The sequence below is a fragment of the Pogona vitticeps genome, chromosome 2, assembly GCF_051106095.1.
Source record: "Pogona vitticeps strain Pit_001003342236 chromosome 2, PviZW2.1, whole genome shotgun sequence".
In the NCBI taxonomy this organism is placed as follows: Eukaryota; Metazoa; Chordata; class Lepidosauria; order Squamata; family Agamidae; genus Pogona; species Pogona vitticeps.
The window spans coordinates 19530473-19548949 of NC_135784.1; the positions used below are offsets into that span (position 1 = coordinate 19530473).

At 45.9% G+C, this 18477-nt stretch overlaps 1 protein-coding gene across 1 annotated transcript; it reads right to left on the minus strand.

The window, feature by feature from the left end:
- Positions 1–123: 123 nt before the first annotated feature.
- LOC110091639 (uncharacterized) lies at positions 124–16509 on the minus strand. Its single transcript, XM_072988225.2, has 5 exons — positions 16384–16509; positions 12269–12335; positions 9260–9981; positions 7558–7696; positions 124–4663 (listed from the first exon to the last, which is right to left on the minus strand). Exons 1-5 carry the CDS (start codon positions 16444–16446, stop codon positions 1791–1793), a joined length of 3864 nt encoding a protein of 1287 aa, XP_072844326.2. The 5' UTR covers positions 16447–16509; the 3' UTR covers positions 124–1790.
- Between the last annotated feature and the right edge of the window lie 1968 nt (positions 16510–18477).

Sequence of the window (18477 nt, forward strand, 5' to 3'; positions counted from 1 at the left end):
ATACTAGACTTCCGTGACCCATCCAGTCATTGCAAGACAGTGAGATGTAGGGCCAAATAGCGTTTAGTATGTTGTTTCTATCTTAATACCGTTTTTATTGAAAATTTTCTTCTGTATAAATACTGAGGCTGAAACAGAATTTTATTGCAGCAGGAAAAAAAATTCAAGATACATACTAGGTGAATAATCCCAACCCTTTAACTCCTCCCATGTGCAGGATTAATTTGCTTGATGACATCACATTCATGTTGGCATCCTTCTGTCTCAAGAGACTACGGTAACGTGCTCTGAATGGAGGTCTTGGAACAGCATCTAGTGTGGCTGAGAAGGCCAATTCGAGAGTGACAATCCCTTCCACGCTGAAGACAAATGCAGGCTGTCTCCTGTCCAGCTCCCTGGTTTGGCTGGTTTCAGGATTGCCTCTTTGCCTCGGCCTGCTGGACAAGGGTCTCTTCAAAATGCTGCACCGCCTGCCTCCCAAGCTGAATGCCCAGATGTCAAGGTTTCCCATCTGTTGAGGTCTATTCCTAAGGCCTTCAGATCCCACTTTCAGATGTCCTTGTATCGCAGCTGTGGTCTCCCTCTGGGGCGATTTCCCTGCACTAATTCTCCATACAGGAGATCTTTTGGAATCCGACCATCAGCCATTCTCATGACATGTCCAAGCCAATGTAGACATCGCTGTTTCAGTAATGTATACATGCTGAAAATTCCAGCTCGTTCTAGGACTACTCTATTTGGAACTTTGACCTGCCAGGTGATACCAAAAACACATCGGAGGCAACGCATATGGAAGGTGTTCAGCTTCCTCTCCTGCCATGCACAAAGGGTCCAGGACTCACTGCAGTACAGGAGTGTCCTCAGGACACAGGCTCTAAAGACCTGGATCTTGGTATACGCCGTCAACTTCTTATTCAGCCACACTCTCTTTGTGAGTCTTGAGAACATGGTAGCTGCTTTGCCAATGCGTTTATCCAGCTCGACATCCAGAGAGAGGGTGTCAGAGATGGTTGAGCCAAGGTACACAAAGTCATGAACAACCTCCAATTCTTGTGTGGAGATGGTAATGGAGGGAGGTGAGTCCATGCCCAGGACCATGACTTGTGTTTTCTTCAGGCTGATTGTCAATCTATAATCTTGGCAGGCCTTGCTAAAACAATTCATGAGTTGTTGGAGGTCTTCAGCAGAGTGGGCAACAACAACTGCATCATCTGCGAAGAGGAAGTCCCGCATGCATTTCAGCTGGACTTTGTCTTCAATCTCAATCTAGAGAGATTAAAGAGCTTTCCGTCTGATCTAGTCCAGAGATAAGACGCCTTCTGTTGCAGTTCCAAAAGCCTGCTTCAGCATGACAGCAAAAAAGATCCCAAACAGGGTCAGCGTGAGGACCCAACCCTGTTTCACTCCACAATGAATGTCAAAGGGATCTGATGTTGAGCCATCAAAAATGACAGTGCCTTTCATTCCCTCATGGAAGGACCTGATGATGTGAAGGAGCCGAGGTGGACATCCAATCTTGGCAAGTATAGTGTGACATCACATTAATTCGTGAATTAATTAACATTTCCTTAAGATCCCCTTAATTGGTTTGAGGTTCACACAGCCTTTTTCATCTTCTATGAATTTAAAAAAACCTGTTTTCCTCGCTCCCCGCCCAACTCACATATATACAGCTATATATCTAAAAACATTTCTGGAAAAATATGTACATCTGTTGCCAAATTCAGAAGTCCAACGAATACTTCCAGTATTAAATGCATGCATCGGCATGATTTTTTCCCCCTTCTTCTTTAACTTGCATCAGTGTGATTCGGGAGCTCGAAGGGTTGACTCCCATCCTGAGTTGTACAATCACTGGCCTCCGTTTTGCCGGGAGGAGGAGCATTTTCCGACTCCTCGTGGGGCAGCGTGTCCGTCTGGGCCGGAGCAGTCCTACTCTCGGTAACATCGGGTTTGCTTTCATATAACTGTAAGGTGGGGTCCTGAAATCCGGCATGCATTCTCTTATGTTTCATAAGGCTGTCTTGGCAAAAGAAGCTTTGATCACACTCACAGCATTTGTACAGTTCCACTCCTCTGTGAATTCTCTGGTGCCTTTGAAGGGTCGAGTAAGAACTGAAGGTTTTCCCACACTCGGAACAAGTTTGGCCATTTTGGCCATTTCCGCTTGCCGGGGTGGCTTGGTGTCCTAACAGGTCTGGCGGCTCACGGAGGCTTTTCTCGTACTCAGAACATCTGTAGGGTTTTCCTTGCAAATCAGGGATTCTTTGCAAAAGCGGGACCAATTTCTTCCCCTTATGAATCTTCCTTCTGTGCCGGCCAAGAGAGGAACGCTGAGAGAAATTCTTCCCGCACTCCGTACATTTGTGGAGTTTCCCTCCACCGTGGATGTACCTGTGGCTTACCAGATCCATTGAACTGCCAAAACTTCTCCCACACTCCAAGCAGCTGTACACTTTCCGCTTTGCGCCCAGTGAGTTTTGCCCAGAGGGCTTCGCTTTGGCGTTTTCGTGGTCCTTTCTGTCCTTCCCCAAAGAGGGAGGCCGCGGGAAACTCTTCCCGCGACCAGAGCTTTTGTAGGGCTTCTCGGCAAGACGGAGGCAAGGGTGTCTGAGGAGGCCCAATTCCTTCGCAAAGCTTTTCCCACATTCGCGGCAGGTATGCGCTCCTTCCCGCATGCCAGAGATTGTTGGCGAAAGGGGGGGCGATGTGCCCCCACCGTGAGTCTTCTTCCTATGCCAGTTTAAAGACCCTTTCCACATGAAAGACTCCCCACAGTCCTCACACTTAAAAGGTTTCTCTGCCACGTGGACGCGCTGGTGCATTTTTAAGTACCTCGGCTGGCAAAAACGTTTCCCACACTCGGCGCACACGTAGGGGTTTCGCTTCTGATTGGACGTCCTTTTCAGGAGAGACTCGGGTATCTTTCTCTGGTGGCTCATTCCATGTCTTTCAAAAGAAGACTGGTGCAAGAATTGCCTTCCGCAGTCGGCACATTTGTAGGGTTTACTCTGAGCGTGGGTACACTGATGTCTCCTCAGGATCGACGCTCGCTTAAATTTTTTCCCGCATTTAGAACATGAGTAGGTTTCCTCCTTCACCTTAGGAATCTGTTGCAAAAGGGGGTTCGTCTTTTCCCCCTGGTGGAACCTCTTCCGATGCGTGTAAAGCGTTGAATCCCACAGAAAACTCTCTCCACAGTCGACGCAACGGTAGTATTTCTCTCCGGAGTGCATGCGCTTGTGTCTTCGTAGGCTTGCAAAAGAGCTGAATCTTTTCCCACAATCAGGACACGGAGAGGATCGTCCTTTCATATCGGGTGGTGTCTGAGGCAAGAGAGGAGCCAACTTCTTCTCCCGGTGGCTCGTCTTTTCGTGATGGCACAAAGAACTTTTCAACACGAACCTCTTGGCGCAGAGCGTGCAGGCATATGGCTTCTCTCTCTTGTGGGCGCACCGATGTATCGTCAGAGCCGCAGGGCTAGGAAAACTTTTCCCGCATTTGGGACATGTAGAGGATTTCCCTGCCGGGGCAGGGCATTTTGGGAGAAGAGGTGGCGGCTTCTTCCCCTTGTGAACCTTCCTTCTGTCTTCTCCAAGAGACAGGCTCGACTTGAGACGCTCGCCACATTTCTCTCTGGAATGGATGCGCTGATGTCTTACGAGGTACGAGAGCCAGTGGAAGTTTTTCCCACACTGAGAACACGGGAAGCCTTCCCCCGGTACTCCAGGTTTGCTCTGGAGCAGGTGCCCTTCTGTCTCTCTTTCGCAGGCATCTCCATTTTCTATCAAAGCCATGTCCCACTTAAAACCTCCCTTACGCTCAACAGCTTCATCAGTTGTTGACTGGTGGGCTTGTTGGTGTCTTTGAAGCTTCCAATTGTCTGTGAAGGCTCTCCCACATATGGGACAGACTTTCCTTTTGGCGGGAGCTTTATGGAATAAAGACCTCGGCTTCCTTCTCCGGTGGATAACACGGTGTCTTTTATAGGAGGACATTGTCGCGAAACGCCTCTCGCAGTCGGTACATTTATAAGGCAGTTCTTGAGCGTGGATGTTCTGAGGTGCTGTCAGGCTTGACCGCGGCTCTATTTTCTCCTCACGCTCTACGGATGCCCTGGGCCTTTTTCTTATGTGGGTTCTCTGATGCATGTCATGATCCTGTAGGCAGCTGAAGGTCTCCCCACACTCGCAGCATATATAAACGGTTACTTCCGGAGGAGGCAACTTCTCTCCCACATGGATCCTCTGGTGCGCCGCCAGCAATGTCCTTGATGTGAAACTTTCCCCGCAGTGAGAACACGCTAAAGGATGTTCTCCAGCATGCATTATCTGACGACTTTCAAGGTTTGTCTTCACCTGGCCTTCCTGCTCAGGCGAATGTGAAATCTGGTGTTTTCTTTTATGCTGGTTAAAGGCCCACTGACGAGTGAAACTCTTCCCACACACAGAGCAGATATTTTTCCTGGTTGCCTTATAAGCTTTTCGACCGGCCAAAGCCTGCCCACCCACTTCTGGGGGCCTCTCCTTTCTGCGCCCATTCTCCTGGTCACAGAACTGAGGGCCGTTGCCACTGGCTCTCTCGGAAGAGATCCTTCGCAGCTCCCTCGGGCGAGAGCTTTCTTCTTGACGCCTCTCCTCGTCTTCATATACTTCTTCGCCACCTGATGAAAGGACAAGCAGTTCTTCAGCTTAGACTTTGCATGAGCCAAGCTAATAAGTTTCACTTGGTTAGCTGGCACTTTAACTCAGCCATTCTCAACCTTTTTTAAAAAACTACCATAAATATGGTCAATGATTTTTTTAAAAAAAAATCAAAATGATTTAAGTCACAATTTAAATGTTTTAAGATTTGATATTTTATTTAAGTTGTTAAAAAAAGATTTTACAAGTTTAACTTGTGATTTGAATCAAATCCACTCTGCGGATAAGGCCAATATGAAAGAAATATGAACCGAATCGGGATTGTTTAAATCATATAACAAACCTTATGAAATGGTGCGTGAAGAATTGTTTCTAGTCTGTGGCCCCCTTCAAGGGTTTGAGGGCTCCCCAAAGAGGCATATGGCCTCTGTTGAGAATGGCTGATTCAACTGACAGAAAATTGAGGGGGGGAACATGGAGGGGGGAACCCAGACCATATCCTTCTGCACAAGAAAAGCCATTTTTTATAACCCGTCAAAATCATGAATCTTGCTTTTTAAGCACAAGTTTGAGGCTTTCCCCCTCTCTCTCTGGATTCTTCCCTCAAAGAACCCAGATTTTGCCCAGGATCCTATTGAGCTTGTGATGAACCAGATAGCATAGGAACACAGGATCACACTGTTTGCCTAAGTGTTGCCATGGACTCAATGGAGGGCTGGTTTTCCTAATACAGATCCAGCATGAATTTGATTTAAACCACATTTTATTTTTATTTTTTAAATTGGAATTTTGACCATTTAGACCAATTTGATTTTTTTTAAATCACTGATTTTTATCTGCCCTGTAAGATCACTCACTACCTTGAGTGGCAACAACACCTGATCAAGCACCCTAATCTCACCTTAATAGGGTGGCGGGATCTTCCAATAAGCAGAAGCTTAAAAGGATGCTGGCCTCTGCCATACACGCCAAGCTTTTAAAAGTTTCAATATTCCCTTGTTCCTCACAAAATGCTATCTATCTATCTATCTATCTATCTATCTATCTATCTATCTATCTATCTATCTATCTATCTATCTATCTATCTATCTATCTATCTATCTATCTATCTATCTATCTACCTACCTACCTACCTACCTACCTACCTACCTACCTACCTACCTACCTACTGCAAACACCACACACACACACACACACACACACACACACACACACACACACACACACACACACACACACACACACACACACACACACACACACACACACACACACACACACACACACACACAGTGGTGCCTTGCTTAGCGATGTTAATTCGTTCCGGAAAAAATTGCTGCTAAGCAATAACTTCACTAAGCGAAATAAAAAAGGCCACAGAAACGCATTAAAATGCAATTAATGCATTCCTATGGGCTTAAAACTCACCGCTGAGCGAAGATCCTCCATAGCGCCACCATTTTCAGTGCCTCTAAAGTGAGGAATCCCAAAAAACAGCGGGTGGCCATTTAGTTTACCCAGTGGCCATTATAAAACCGCTGATAAGCTGTGCGAAAATGGGGGCTTTGCGATGATCGCTTCCCTGTGATCATCGCAAAGCGAAAATACCCCATAGGGAACATCGCAAAGCAATTGCTTTTGCGATCGCAGAAAGTTCATCGCTATACGGAGCAATCGCTATGCGAGGCACCACTGTACTGTGTGCAGGTGTGTGTTTGCTATTATCCACGGTTTTTAATATCTCCAGTGTGGCTTGGAACCAATTCCCAGTGGATTCTGCTATATTTAATTATGGGTGCCACACCACCAGTCTCTTTTCCAGCCCATGTCCCTCATTTGTTCCTCCTAGAGCAGTGGTTCCCAACCTTCGGTCTCCAGATATTCATGGACTAAAATTCCCAAAAAGGTTCACCATTAGCTGTGCTGGCCAGGATTCCTGGAAGTTGTAGTCCAAGAACATCTGGGTGACCCAAGACTGGGAACCACTGCCCTAGAGTTTGGTCTCCAGAGCCTTCATCATTTTCAGTCTTTCACTTTTGACAATCTTTTCAGTGGCTGCTCCTGGACTATGGAACTCCCTTCCACATGAGGCCCACCTGAACCCCTCCTTTCTGCCACCAGGCAGAGACCTTCCTTTTCAGGGAGGTGCTTAATAGGTGTCACTTAGAAAGGTACTTTACTGGGAGAAATGTTACTCTATCTTTTTAAAACCAGTTTAAATAGGGTTTTATATTCTGCTTTTTAATGATCACTAGGTTGAATTGCTTCTCTTCTTAGATTTTTGTAATTGTTCCAACGTTTGTGCCTTTAAACCTTTCGTAAGCCGCTTAGGGTCTCTTTACGGGGAGAACAGTAGGGTAGAAATGAAATAAACAAGCCCACCAAACTATGGACTACAGTGGTGCCTTGCTTTATGATTGCCCCGTATTATGACAAATCCACTTAACGACGATCTTTTTGCGATCGCAATTGCAATAGGAAAACGATTATCTAAATGGGGGAATTTTGCTTTGCGATGATCGGTTCCCTGCTTCGGGAACCGATTTTCGCTTTACGATGATCGAAAACAGCTGTTGGGTTTTCAAAATGGCCACCAGGTGCTTAAAATGGTTCCCCACTGTGTTTAGGGATGGATTCCTTGCTACAGAGGCAGCGAAAATGGCCGCCGTATGGAGGATCTTTGCTGGACGGTGAGTTTTTACCCTATTGGAACGCACTGAACGGGTTTCAATGTGTTTCAATGAGGTTTTTTCCCCGCTTTACCATGTTTTCACTTAATGGCGATTTTCCTGGAACGGATTATCGTCGTTAAGCAAGGCACCACTGGACTGGAATCAATTATTCCATAACAGGCCAGTCTCCTTCAATGATTTCCTACATGATGCTAATTTCTTGGCTGCAGGGAATCCTTTACCTGACAGGTCAGCATCGGAGAAATCAGTGAGGTCTTCTGCCCGGGATTCTCTGCACAATTGCAGCCCCTCTTTAGCATCCAGTGAGGCTCCTTCCGCCTCTGGCAAATTCACAGATCCTTCCCCTTGGGGCTCGGTGGTCTGCAAGGAAAACCAAAAGCCCAGTAAGTAGCCAGTTCTGGTAACACATGGTGAAAATACCTTTTTTGGGTGTTTTTTTCTTTTACCACACTACAATATGTTTGCTATTATCCACAGCTTTCCAGTCCTCCAAAGGAAGAACAGCAGTCTAGCTGAGGACAAGAATGCCTAGCCTGTCCTCACACTTAAATGCTCAAAGGAAGAGGCCTGGTGTTTTTCTGGGATATTAACACTTTAAATGTGGGGATTCTGGAATGATCTAAAAAAACTCCCCCCAGACCACATTCCCCCAGGAGTAATCTTTTGGTGTCCATGCACAGAGAGTAGCCATTTGGAACCATCCAGGGGTAAAGGAGGAATGTGAAATTAAAAAATTACAAAAATGCCACCGTGGTGATCAACTTAACCATCGTTAAAAGTACTATTCCCAGTAGGACCCCTGTATCCACGGGATCGGTATGTGCGGTTTCACTTATTTGCACTCTAAAAATATTAAAAACATTAAAAGAAATAACCCAGAAATATGTAAATACATCATTCTTCAGTGAGAGAAATGGCCACTGACGCTGTCCATGCTATGTATTATCTGTGGTTTCAGCCTCTGCACTGGGGGATCTCATCAGGCCTGGAACCGATCCCCCACAGATATGGGTGTCCTACTGAACCTTTAACAGTCATCAAGAGTTGAGAGGTCCATCCAAGAACAGACAAGTCTGCCACCACACATATATAAAAGAAAAATCTTTGCAGCCTTCTCTTTACATCAGTTTCACACCTCTGGGAGATTTGAAAGAGTGTTATTCCACTTGGGGGGGAAAAAGGACATGCTTCCTAAGCACCATCTTTTAAATGAAGGACAGGCAAAGTGATTCCCTGAGCGCTCCCTGAAAGGACAGACCCTGAAGCTGAGGCTCCAATACTTTGGCCATCTCATGAGAAGAGAAGATTCCCTGGAAAAGACCCTGATGTTGGGAAAGTGTGAAGGCAAGAGGAGAAGGGGACGACCGAGGATGAGATGGGTGGACAGTGTCTGCGAAGCAACCAACATAAATCTGACCCAACTCCGGGAGGCAGTGGAAGACAGGAGGGCCTGGTGTGCTCTAGTAGTCCATGGGGTCACGAAGAGTCGGACATGACGAAACAAAAACAACAACAAAGTGATTCCCAGAGGCCACCTGGGGAACTATACGGGCTCTCTTTTTGGGGGGGGGAGAGGGAGGCCCTTCCTGGCTACTAGACTCCTATATTTTTTTTTTGCTCTAATAAAAAGAAAAAGGAAAGGGGGAAAAAAGCCCCAACCCTAATTGGTTGAGGTCTCTGGCTGCAGAGCCAGAGTTTCATTTGCCACTGTGGCTCTTCAATGGACGATGGACTAGATGATCTCTAGGGTCCCTTCCAGCTATGCAGTTCTACTACTCGTGCACCTGCCTCTCCCAGAGGCCTCCAGATGGGAGACGCCTGCCCAGACGTGGCCCCCCCGGGGGTCTCGCATTTCCTGCCCTTGGGCTGTAGCTAATTTTGAGTCCTAGTCCTGCTCACGATGGGGATCCCGTCCCCTCTTACCTGCTCTTCTTTTACTCCGGGGACGCACTGACTGTGCAGGAACTCCTCAGCCAGGGACACGGCTTGGGTGCTACTCTCCAAGGGATGCTCCTTGACCCAGGTCTGGATCTCCGAGGGCAGGATGGTCAGGAACTGCTCCAGAATCAGCTCTTCCAGGATCTGCTCCTTCGTCTTCTTCTCCACCTTCAGCCACTGAGAACAAAGCTCCCGGAGCCGGCCGTAAGCCCCTCTCGGACCGTCAGCCTCCTGGTAGCAGAAACTCCGGAAGTGCTGGCGGCTCTTCTCCCTCATCAAAGCGTCTTCCTGCAAGATGGCCGCCTTCACTTTCCCATAATCCTCTCGGTCTCCAGCCTCGAGGCTGCTGAAGATCAGCTCAGCTTCTCCTGTAAGGGCGGGCAGGAGTCGGGCTGCCCACTCTTCCCGGGGCCAACGGCAGGCTTCGGCCACTTGCTCAAAGGCCGCCAGAAAAGCCTGGGCGTCATTCCATGGGGTGCTCTCCTGTGGAAACTGGGGGTCTTGGGGTGGGGATGGAGAAGCCTCCACCCTGCTGAGAAAGTCCTGCAACTGAGTTTCCCAGAGTTGGACCGTTTCCTCTTGAGGTTCCTCCTTGACTTCGTGTTGAATTCCCACGTTTCTGAAGGATATCCGAAGGCCCTTAGAATGCACTGCTTCAGGGGCTTGAGTTCCCCTGCCTGCATCGTCCGGTTGTCCTATCGGTAGAGCTAAGAACATTAAACACACAAATTACCTATACAGTATAAGCTCAGGCTTGAGCTGGGACAAGTTACGTGGATGCCGAAAACTGTGGATAATAGTTAACACTATACATAGCAGGGTAAAAAAATCCAGAAAATAAGTATTTTCACTATGTACTACCAGAACCCGACACTGGAGGGGGCCAGAGACCATGCTATGTACAGTATTGTTTAACAAGCATACATAGCATGGTCTACCCTCTAGTGGCTAATTCTGGTAAATACATCATGAAAATATGTCCTGGATCTTTTTCTTTTCATCTTTTTATATTTTCAGACAGTGGATAAGTGAAACCACAGATACCAATCCTACAGATATGGGGGTCCTACTATAGTGATGAAAGGAAAAACATAAGTCAATAATAATAAGAGTAAAATCAATCCACAGATGAAACAAATACTACAAGAGGTCAACTAAGGGATTCTAGGAAGTAGTTACCCCACTTCGAAAAGTAACTTTACCCAGCTCTGTTTTAAAGACTATCCATTTTATAACAGCACATGTGTTCAAGAATAGAGCCCACTTCATCAGATCTTCTGCCACTGGAGATATCAGGAGCTGTAGTGCAAAGATAATCATATTTCCAAATGGTAGTCATTCATTCATTCACTCATTCATTCACACCCCACTTTTCCCCACACATGGGACCCAAGGTGAATTTCAAATGCCTCCAAGCAGTCAACCCTAAATAAATCACAACATTAAAAAACAATTTAGTACGTACAATGGTACCTCGCAAGATGACGACCCCACTAAACGACAAATCCGCATAATGATGACTTTTTGCGATCGCTATAGCGATTTGCAAAACAATCATTCTAATGGGGGATTTTCGCTGGACGTCGATTAGGTTCATGTTTCGCGAACCATTTGTTCACAAGACGACCATCTTCTCGGCTTCACAAAATGGCTGCCCTGTGTTTTCCGGACCCATGCTTCGCAGGGCAGCCATTTTTACAGCTGATCGGCGCTCGCAAAATGGCTTCTCTATGGGCGATCATTGCTGGACAAGGAGGTATTTTCCCCACTGGAATGCATTAAACAGGGTTTCAATGCATTCCAATGAGGAAAGGGTTTTCGCATGATGACGATTTCGCTAAACAGCGATTTCAGTGGGATGGATTATCATTGTCATGCGGGGCACCACTGTATTACAAATTGGCTCAAGTTCTGTTGCTTAGCATACTGAATCACACTAGAGCAGTCCCACTGAATCAATGGGGATTTGGTGAGTCAACTCCTCCAAAAGATCCCCTGGTTCTACACTAGCAGTGATCTACTCTGCTAAAGCCAATCAAAGTTAGAGGAGACCAGTTTCAACGGATGGAACTTACAGAGGGAATGACTCACTAAATCGCCTTAACTGAATGGGCTGACGCTAGAGCAATTTACTATACTAAGTAATAAGATTCGGACCCTTAAAATTATTAAATGAAAACAATCTGAAATAATTTAGAAGCTCCAACCAGAATCCCTCAGTAAAAAAACCCCTCTGTTTTGGCCACCAATTGCTTACTTAAAGCCTGTCTGAAGGGGAAAATCTTTGCTAGCTCACAGAATGATAGCAAGGAACATTTCAGCCTGGCCTCCAGTGGGAAGGAGTTCCACACAGCCTGGGAGCAACCATCAAGAAGGCCCTCTCTCAGTTCTTGCACTTGAGTGGCAGGACAGTGAGAAAAGCCTCTTGACAAGATCTTAAACCCCAGGCAGGTTTATAATCCCAGCTTGCACGTGGTCAGCTGGGAGTGTGAAGAGCCACGCCATTCCTGTAAAACCTACCCTTGAGAATATTTTGTTCTATTTCGCTGAAAACATCCCTTTGCACCGTCTGTGGTTTCGGTGCCATCAATCTGCTTTTAAGAGAGGGACCCTAGGGATCATCCAGTCCAGCCCCTCTCAAGGAGGCACAGTGAGGAACTGAACTCTAAACCTCTGGCACCACAGCCAGAGACCTAAAACACTGAACTATCTAGCACTACTCAGATTACTGAGATGCCACAGATGTAGTTTCTAGGACCCCCTTTGATCCATGATGCTCAGTAGACAACCATAGGGAAGGCTACTCCCTCTCAAGCTGACCCACCTTGCAAGGAGAGTGTGAGGATAAAGTGAAGGAGGAGTAAACTCATGTACGCTACCTAGAGCTCACCCAAGGAAAGGCAGGGTATAAACACAAATTAATTTATCATAAACAAGCAAGATATGTCGCTGCCTCTGCAGCAACTCCGAAAGGCGCTCTACCCATCAGCTCACCTTTTTGATCCTGGGTGGCTTTCTCAACCGCGACACCAGTGCCACTGGAATGACCACCTCTTCGTTTCTGTGGGTGAGGAAAAAGAACGGGAAAGCATAATAAATAAAATTTAGACGGAGGAATGGATTTATTATCCTTTTCAACCAAAACCGCAATCAGTCGTTAGTTTTGCATCTGATTTCAATTTTGTTAAAATATGAATAAAAATTTAAAAAAAGCTTTATTGGTCAGCTGCACTGACTCCTGAAATGGGGTCCAGGACCCACACAGAACGGCCTGGAGAAACTTTCAAGGGGGGGGGAGAACCAGACTGTGAGATGCAAGAGCATCCGTAAACTTGCTTGCTTCTGCTACTTCTTTAAAGTATGTTACATGTTCATTAATTTTTTTGCACCAAGAAAAACTACTCATGCTTATTTATACAGTTAAATGGTTTTTAAATGAGTTTTTTGCAGGCTACTAAGCACTGTCCACTCCCCACCACTGGTGAGCTGGGCACTCAATTTACCAACCTCAGAAGGAAGACTGCATCCACCTTGGGCCAGCTACAGAGACCATGCTATACATAGCGTGGTCTCCAGCTCCCTCTAGTGCCCAGCTGTGGTAGTTTCATCTTTAGAAATCTATGCAGTATTTCTAGGGTTTTTCTTTTAATATTTTTAATTTTTACAGACTGTAGATAAGGAACCTGCAGATACTGACCCTGACGATATGAGGGTCCTACTGGATGAAGCATGGTTGATGGTTCCCTCTAGTGGCCAATTATGGTAATGACATCACAGAAATGTATTTCTCTAGCTTCTGTGCATGCGCGAAGGGGTAGGGGAGTGCACAGACCTTTCAACATCACAGTAATCCAAGTTTATGCACTAACCACCCATGCTGAAGAGGCTTAAATTGACCAGTTCTATGGAGACTTACAACACTTTCTAGAACTGACACCAAAGAAAGATGTTCTTGTCATTATAGGGAACTTGAATGCTAAAGTAGGGGGTCAAGAGATAATAGGAACAACAGGAAAGTGTGGCCTTCGAGTTCAAAACGAAGCAGGGAAAAGGCTAATAGAGTTTTGTCAAGAGAACGAGCTGGTCATCACAAACACTCTGGAGGCTCGTAACATTGTACAGGAGGCAGCAACAAAAACTATCCCAAAGAAAAGGAAATGCAAGAAAGTAAAGTGGCTGTCCAACGAGGCCTTACAAATAGCAGAGAGGAGAAGGAAAACAAAATGCGGGGGAGATAGGGAAAGTTACAGAAAACTGAATGCAGACTTCCAAAGAACAGCAAGGGGAGACAAGAGGGCCTTCTTAAATGAACAGTGCAAATAAATAGAGGAAAATAATAGAAAGGGAAAAACCAGAGATCTGTTCAAGAAAATTGGAGATATTAAAAGAACGTTTTGTGCAAAGATGGATATGATAAAGGAGAAAAAATGGTAGGGACCTAACAGAAGCAGAAGACATCAAGAATAGGTGGCAAGAATACCCAGAGGAATTATATCAGAAAGATCTGAATGTCCCAGACAACTCAGATAGCGTGGTTGCTGACCTTGAGCCAGACATCCTGGAGAGTGAAGTCAAGTGGGTCTTAGAAAGCATGGCTAACAACAAGGTCAGTGGAGGTGATGGCATTCCAGTTGAACTATTTAAAATCTTAAAAGATGATGCTGTTAAGGTGCTACACTCAATTTGCCAGCAAATTTGGAAAACTCAGCAGTGGCCAGAGGATTGGAAAAGATCAGTCTACATCCCAATCCCAAAGAAAGGCAGTGCCAAAGAATGCTCCAACTACCACACAATTGCACTCATTTCACACGCTAGCAAGGTTATGGTCAAAATCCGACAAGATAGGCTTCAGGAGTATGTGGACCGTGAATTCCCAGAAGTATAAGCTGGATTTTGAAGGGGCAGAGGAACTCGAGACCAAATTGCTAACATGCGCTGGATTATGGAGAAAACCAGAGAGTTCCAGAAAAACATCTACTTCTCTTTCATTGACTATGCAAAAGCCTGACTGTGTGGACCATAGCAAACTATGGCAAGTCCTTAAAGAAATGGGAGTGCCTGACCATCTTATGTGGGACAGGAAACAACATTTAGAACTGGATATGGAACAACTGATTGGTTCAAAATTGGGAAAGGAGTACGACAAGGCTGTATGTTGTCCCCCTGCTTATTTAACTTATATGCAGAAAGGCTGGACTGGATGAATCCCAAACCGGAATTAAGATTGTCAGAAGAAATATCAACAACCTGAGATATGCAGATGATAGACTCTGATGGCAGAAAGTGAGAAGGAATTAAAGAACCTCTTAATGAGGGTGAAAGAGGAGAGTGCAAAAATGATCTGAAGCTCAACATTAAAAAAAAACAACTAAGATCATGGGCACTGGTCCCGTCACCTGTTGGCAAATAGAAGGAAAGATATGGAGGCAGTGACAGATTTTACTTTCTTGGGCTCCATGATCACTGCAGATGGAGACAGCAGCCACAAAATTAAAAGACACCTGCTTCTTGGGAGGAAAGCAATGACAAACCTAGACAGCATCTGAAAAAGCAGAGACATCACCTTGCTGACAAAGGTCTACATAGTCAAAGCTATGGTTTTTTCTGTAGCGATGTATGGAAGTGAGAGCTGGACCAAAAAGAAGGCTGACTGCAGAACAATTGATGCTTCTGAATTGTGGTGCTGGAGGAGACTCTTGAGAGTCCCCTGGACTGCAAGGGGAAAAAAACTATCCATTTTGGAGGAAATCAACCCTGAGTGCTCACTGGAAGGACAGATCCAAGCTGAAGCTCCAATACAGTGGTGCCTCGCATAGTGAGGTTAATCCGTTCTGGATTAACCCTCGCTACATGAAAACATCACTAAACAGAACATAAAAACCCATTGGAACGCATTAAACATTGTTTAATGCGTTCCAATGGGCCCTAAACTTACCGTTCAGCGAAGTTTCCTCCATAGTGGCAGCCATTTTCGTGCCCTCGGTAAGCGAGGGGAGGGCGCGAAAACGCTGCGCGTGGCCATTTCGGGCATCCGGCGGCCATTTTAGAACCGCCGAACAGCTGATCCGCGGGCATTGCAAAGCGAAGATCGGTAAGCGAAACGCTTACCGATCGTCGCTATGCGAGTTTTGCCCATTGGGACGATTGGTATGCCTCTGCATTAGCGATCCCGAAAAGGGGATCGCTATGCGGATTTGTCGTTAAGCGAGGCACCACTGTACTTTGGCCATCACATGAGAAGAGAAGACTCTTTGGAAAAGACCCTGATGTTGGGAACGTGTGAGGGCAAGAGGAGAAGGGGACGACAGAGGACGAGATGGATGGACAGTGTCATCGAAGCAACCGACATGAATTTGACCCACCTCCTGGAGGCAGTGGAAGACAGGAGGGCCTGGCGTGCTCTGGTCCATGGGGTCACAAAGAGTCAGACATGACTTAACGACTAAACAACAAATTTCTACAATAGGACGGTGGCCAGCAGTTGCAGTCATTTCCTTTTTTACAGAATCTAATATTAACAGGACAGAACTCCTCCCGCCCCCCTTACCTTTGTAAACGAAACACAACATTAACATGTTAAATCACAGTCCCAAAGATTTAGGGCCAGAGTAGGTATTCTGTGGCTCTCCAGCTACTCTCAAGACTATAATTCCCATCAGCCCCAGCCTGATGAGTGGCCATGGGATTGGCAGCCCCACGGAATCAAAAGTGCAGTCGACAATCCTTCATTGTGATGGATGTTTGTCCAGTCGCCCACCCTTGATTCAGGGCATTAAAAAGACCAGCAGCACCAACTTAGGGATTCAGAAATAAGAGCAATATAAGGAGAGTGGGCACCCCATAGAATGGTTTGAAGCCCCCATAGAGTTAAAAATGGTCATTACATCCACGGAAACAGGTCGGAGGCTGAATTTCTGGTTACACAAAACATAGATCTTTGGCCAGCATGGCTGCAACCCTAAACACACTTCCTAAGCTAGCTCCCAACTGAAATCAATAGCATTGGGTTTGCACTTATTAATTCAAGTCGTCCTGTTCCAAAAATCAATAAAAATAGAGTTTTTTAAAAAAAAACTCTCTGCAAGAATTCCTAAGTATCCGATCCTTGCCTGCATCGCCGCGTCCCTCTTTGCAGACTTCCGAAGCTCGAGAACCATTTCAGGGGCCGGCATGGCGATTCCCGGGGATGGAACGCCCCTCACGCGGGAAAAGCCTGAAGCCGGAAGCGGGCTCTTTCCTCCTCCGCTCCTCACACTCTGGGTCAACTCTATGGCATTCTGAGAACAAAGGACGGGAGAGCCGTTCTAGGACTGGCAGCTTTCTCTCCTTGAGCCTTTCTTCCGTTCTTAGGGAGTTCTGTACGACTGTTACAGAGTTAGGTTTTCTGGACTACAACTCCCATTGGCCACGCTTCGTGAGGGATTCTGGGAACTGCAGCCCCAAAGCACAAATAGGATTTACTGTACCTTGGTTAGGAACTCCAGCGTTTATAGCATTTAGGCGCACAGCTTATAAATATAGAAGAGGGGTAGCGATATATATATACAGTATATACTGTATACAGTATCCCATCAAGTGGGCCATAGCAGATTTCAAAGCCAGGACATGGCTAAAACTTCCCACTAGTGCACAAACTGTGGGGAAAAAACTTCTGTTATCCGTCACACCTCATCAGACACCAGAGAGCCCACACTGGAGAAAAGCTTTATAAGTGCTCCAAATGTGGAAAAAGTTTTGGTCCAACATTTATTTATTTACTTAAATATTTAAAGCATTTGTTTAATCCCGTCTTTCTCCTTAAAAAGGAACCAAGGCGGCTTACATCATTAAGACAATCTGTCAAGCTAAAAACAGGAGGTATACAAATACTAAAAACGGTCAAACAAAATGCCACATTTAAAATGGTAGACAGAAGCAGCACCAAAAGGACATTCAAAGAAACAAGGTACAACCATCCATTAAAAAACCCAACTCAGGCAGCCAGTTGCTCAGAGAAAGCTTGCCAAAAGAGCACGGTTTTCACCTGCTTGCAGAACGGCAGCAAAGATGGGGCCAGCCTGGCCTCCAGTGGGAGGGAGTTCCAGAGCCTCGGAGCAGCAGCAGAGAAGACCCTCTCCTGTGTCCCCACCAAGCGCACTTTTTGAAGGTGGTGGGACCGAGAGAAAAGCCTGTCCTGGTGGTCACTGGAAGCTCCACACGTGTAAGAATCCATACAGCTGTTTTCACTGTGGAAAAAGATTCAGCTCCATGTCTCAGCTGCTTCTATATCACGGATTGCACATGGGAGAAAAGCCATGTCATTGCCTAGACTCTGATTGGGGTTTCAGTCAGGGAACACACCTCCGTAGGGATCAGAAGAAGATTAATTGGGGGGAATAGTATTCATGGGAGAGAGAAAGACATTCGGCTAAAAACAATGCACTGAATGTATTGTGGCGCACCAAGAACTGAACCGCTTCTACCCACATGCTTGTGGTTTGGGCAAGGCCATGAAATGGAACATAAGAGGCTGGATATGGCCCACCCATCCTTTGATTGCGCGAAATTATTGCTGGAATCCTTTGTATGCTGCCTTCAAGAGTTTTTTTTCTGGGAGGAAACTTTCAGAACCAGGATGACTGTCAATCATTCCAGCATTAACCAATTGTTCCCTCTGCCTCAGGTTTTGAAGAGATTCACACCTCTCTACTCAAGAGTCCTTTTCCTGCTTTTTGTCAGTTAGTATTCATGTAGTCATGTAGAGCTATAATTTCGTCGATCTTGTGGTCAATCAGTCATTAGTTATGTAACCCGTCATTATTTTTCTACAGTATACTGTTTCTGATCTATTGAGCAAATTGAACTTTTTATTCTTTCTCTTACCAGTTTCTTGGAGTTATTTATTGAGACTGTAAGTGCCAGTTGATGAGACAAGCAATAAGGAATGGTCTACTGTGGGGATAAAGGTAAAGATTCCCCTTGACAAATTTTCCTGTCATGCCCAGCTGAGTCAGCGGTTCTCCGTAGACAGTTTCCGTGGTCACGTGGCCAGTGTGACTTAGACACGGAACGCCGTTACCTTGGGATTCTTGAAGCTAATTCTGCTCCGTAGATTCCTAAACCTTTTCCTCTGTATAGCCAGGGGTTTTTAGCCAAAAAATAAATAAATCACACTCTGCCAAGAATTCTGCTGTCATATAATTCTTGTTTCTCAGTAGATTAAA